The 3,756-nt window shown below is 53.7% G+C and overlaps 1 protein-coding gene across 1 annotated transcript; it reads left to right on the top strand.

Moving 5' to 3' along the window:
• The first annotated feature begins 658 nt into the window (after positions 1–658).
• LOC123058227 (serine carboxypeptidase-like 34) lies at positions 659–2,885 on the top strand. Its single transcript, XM_044481024.1, has 6 exons — positions 659–1,073; positions 1,146–1,253; positions 1,353–1,446; positions 1,568–1,629; positions 1,729–1,817; positions 1,905–2,885. The coding sequence occupies exons 1-6, from the start codon at positions 779–781 to the stop codon at positions 2,724–2,726; spliced, it is 1,470 nt and encodes a 489-aa protein (XP_044336959.1). The 5' UTR covers positions 659–778; the 3' UTR covers positions 2,727–2,885.
• The last annotated feature ends 871 nt before the right edge of the window (positions 2,886–3,756 follow it).

The following is a 3,756-nucleotide window of genomic DNA, read 5'->3' on the forward strand; positions in this document are numbered from 1 at the left end:
GCTCGAGCGCAGCGAGACCCGAGCCAATGGCGTTTGTGGGTCTCTCTGTCCGTGATCTCCGCCACCCATGTCCCCCACCCCCGCTCCCGGATGCCGTGGTAGCTCCTTTGCGGCTGCTGCGGCGTGGGGTGGTCGGGGAAGCCGGAGAGGCGGGCCGGGAAGGCGGCATCGTCACAACGGCTGCTTGAGGAGGATCCGGCGGAGAAGGACGCGTGGCTGCACGAATCCGCGTTGTTGATCAGCGACGGGGACCTCCGACCACCGCGTCCAGCCATTGGGAGGATAGGGGCGGCACGGAATGGCGTGAGGAGGCATCGGTTGTGGGGAGGGGGAGGAGGGGCACAGAAGGCGGAGAGAATGTGAAGATTTTTTACTTCGCCAGTGAGTGGTGAAGTAAATAATTGACGGAGACGCGGCTCGGAGGATAAATTTTCCTCTTTTATTGGCTAAATTGGGGCTCGGTTAGCTGCGCGTTAAAGAAATAAAAAAATCACTAACACTGGATAAGGGGTCGGTTAGAGTTGCCCTAACAGACAAACCAATCGTGCATTGCAACGGCCAGCTACGACCTGATATCCGTATCCTTTTCTATCTCTTTTCCCTGCGGAAGATTTGATTTCCATCCGAACACGGTCGAAACCAGATCTGAAAAACTTTCAACCTGATGCCATATATATATCCACGGCACAGACGCCCCCGAGGAGGAATATTCGAAGAGCAGAGTAGCACGTAGCAGTTCACGAGCGTCTTTGATATCGATCTACGTCGAGTAGCCACGATGTCGAGGGCGGCGGCGGTCGTCCTCCTGCTCGCGATCGCGTTCGTGTCGACGACGACGACCGTGGCGGCGGCGAGGCACCACGGCCACCACCATGACGGGTTCGCGAAGGTGTTCGACCGGCAGGAGGCGGACCTGGTGGAGGCGCTGCCGGGGCAGCCGGCGGGGCTGGGCGTCCGGCAGTTCTCCGGGTACGTGACGGTGAACCAGACGCACGGCCGCGCCCTCTTCTACTGGTTCTTCGAGGCCACCCACGACGTCAGCAACAAGCCCCTCGTCCTCTACCTCAACGGAGGTACCTATACGAGTACAAAGTCAATTACATGTATTATTTCTACCGATCGTAATATAGCATGCATGCATGCAGGGCCTGGATGCTCGTCGCTTGGATACGGAGCACTGGAAGAGCTGGGGCCCTTGCTGATCCAGAAGGGAACCCCTGAGCTCAGGCTCAACCCCCACGCATGGAACAAACGTACCAAACAATTCGATAGTCACATTGCCGTCAAATTTGCTAGTGACAGCTCGTCTTAGTTTTTACGTAGTAATTATTTGTGTGTGTGCAACTGCATAGGCAAATCTGCTCTTCTTGGAGCAACCTGCCGGCGTCGGATTCTCTTACACGAACACCACCGCCGATCTCGAGAGATTCGGCGACGACCTCGCTGGTACGTATGCATTGTAGTATTATCCTTCATTTATTTTTCTACTCCAGCTTTCTTAGTTAACTTGAGTGGATGCGTTCGTGAATTAATGAGCTCATGACGCGTACACGTTCCTCGTCAACTGGTTCGAGAGGTTCCCACAGTTCAAGGGCCACGATTTCTACATCGCCGGAGAGAGCTACGCCGGTGATTACTGCTACTACCCGTCGATTAATCTCGTGATTATGGCACCACATTAACTAGGTAATACTAGAAAAGATCTAATCAATCTTGTATATTTTGTAGGGCACTATGTCCCCCATCTCGCCGAGAAGATCGTGGAGCAGAACAAGAAGGTTCCCAAGAGCAGGCACATCAATTTCAAGGGTTTCATGGTACGCAATCAGTTTTGTAGTGCTTCAACAGGAATCAACGAATTATGATTTAGTTAATCTCTAATTGTTCGTCCTATACGTTTCCAGATCGGGAACGCGGCGATCGACGAGGCGTCGGACGAGCGTGGCATGGTGGACTACGCGTGGGACCACGCCGTCATCTCCGACGAGCTCTACGACGCCATCAAGCAGAACTGCAAGTTCGACCAGGCCGGCAACAGCAGCGACTTCTCGTCGTCAGGCCAGAACCCCAGCAACGCCGCCTGCGAACGCGCCATGGACGGCTTCTACGAGGCGTTCGACCACATCGACATCTACAGCCTCTACACCCCCGCCTGCACCGCCTCCACCGGCACGGCGGGCCAGCTGCCGCGCCGCCTCCACCGGTCCTCCGCTCAGTCCGACAACAGCAGGTCCATGCGGCCGCGGTACAACAGCTACGACCCGTGCCTGGACAACTACGCCGCCGAGTACCTGAACCGCCGGGACGTGCAGGACGCGCTGCACGCCAACACCACCGGGAGCATCCCCTACGCGTGGATCGCGTGCAGCGACCCGCTGTTCGAGCACTGGAAGGACTCGCCGGCGTCGACGCTGCCGGTGATCAAGAGGATGGTTGACGCCGGCCTCCGCGTGTGGGTGTACAGCGGCGACACGGACGCCCGGGTGCCCGTCTCGTCCACCCGCCAGGCGCTGCGCAAGCTCGGCCTCAAGACCCTCAAGCAGTGGAGGGAGTGGTTCACCAGCGACCAGGTCGGCGGCTACCAGGTGGACTACGACGGCCTCACCTTCGTCACCATCCGCGGTGCCGGGCACATGGTGCCCACCGTCACGCCCGTCCAGGCCAGGCAGCTCTTCGCGCACTTCCTCGCCGGCAAGGAATTGCCGCCCAAATCCATCATCGCTTAAGCTTGGGAAAATAGTGCTTCCTCGCCGGCAAGGTATTTTAGAGGTTGTTTGATTGGAATTGTAGTGTCGAATATCTAGTTTCGAATTTCGTATGTAAATCAGAACTTGCATTTTGCTCTTCTATATAGTAAACTATCTTATCTAAAATACCGAGTATTTTTTTGTTGTTGCAATAGTGTAGAACTAAACTTATCAAAATGAGGCGCGCATCTAATTTGGTGCCTTTTTTTGCGTTCCAATTAAGAGCTTTTATTCAACGAAAGAACTCCTAGCATCATCAGCCAAGAGGTTGGTGGGTAGGAAAGATGGTCTAGATCCAGTCCAACTTTCGGTGACCATCAATATGCATGTTTTGCATAAAGGTGGGCCGGAACATTGGCTTATCTACTTACATGTTGAATAACAAAAGAAGAAAAAGAGACAGCTAGCTCTCCAATTTCGAAAAGTAAAGGAGCCACAACAGAAAGGCTATTGTGACAAGTATTTCAGAGATTAACAATCTCCAAGCAGTCTGTTTCCATGATCACATGGGAGAAGCCACGTAGATTAGCAAAGATAACTCCATCGCGCAGCGCCATTGTCTCGCTAATGAACGGATCCGAAATCCCCGGATGAGGTTTACTCCATGCACCCAACAAAGCATTTTTGGAACGAGCAACACCACCCACTCCTATCTTGTTGGAGTCCACGTTCACAGCCGCATCTGTATTGATCTTGACTATCCCCACCTCAGGAGGAATCCACCCAAAGCCCGGGAGCACCGATGCATGTTTGTCTGGCATATCAAGCAGAGCCAAGTCCTCCCGAATTCTCTTAACCGAAGTATAAGGGTCAAGCTGATCATCTGCATGAGTAACTCTATTCCTCGAATGCCATATTGCCCACATAACTAATATCATTTGAGCCCTTTCCACATCAGAAAACGTCCCCTCACATAAAATGTCACGGGACCATGTATCCGGGTGCAATCGCGGCCTCCGAAGATCGAAGAGAGCAAATGCTTGTTTCCAGAACAACTTTGCATGTGAGC

This window comes from Triticum aestivum, chromosome 3A (assembly GCF_018294505.1).
Source record: "Triticum aestivum cultivar Chinese Spring chromosome 3A, IWGSC CS RefSeq v2.1, whole genome shotgun sequence".
In the NCBI taxonomy this organism is placed as follows: Eukaryota; Viridiplantae; Streptophyta; class Magnoliopsida; order Poales; family Poaceae; genus Triticum; species Triticum aestivum.

Excerpts from the sequence above, each read along its gene's own strand:
- LOC123058227 (XM_044481024.1), top strand. The coding sequence starts at position 779 with ATGTCGAGGGCGGCGGCGGTCGTCCTCCTGCTCGCGATCGCGTTCGTG. Across the intron at positions 1,254-1,352 it reads CCCCCACGCATGGAACAAAC|GCAAATCTGCTCTTCTTGGA; the intron begins GTACCAAACAAT and ends GCAACTGCATAG. Across the intron at positions 1,447-1,567 it reads ATTCGGCGACGACCTCGCTG|GTTCGAGAGGTTCCCACAGT; the intron begins GTACGTATGCAT and ends CCTCGTCAACTG.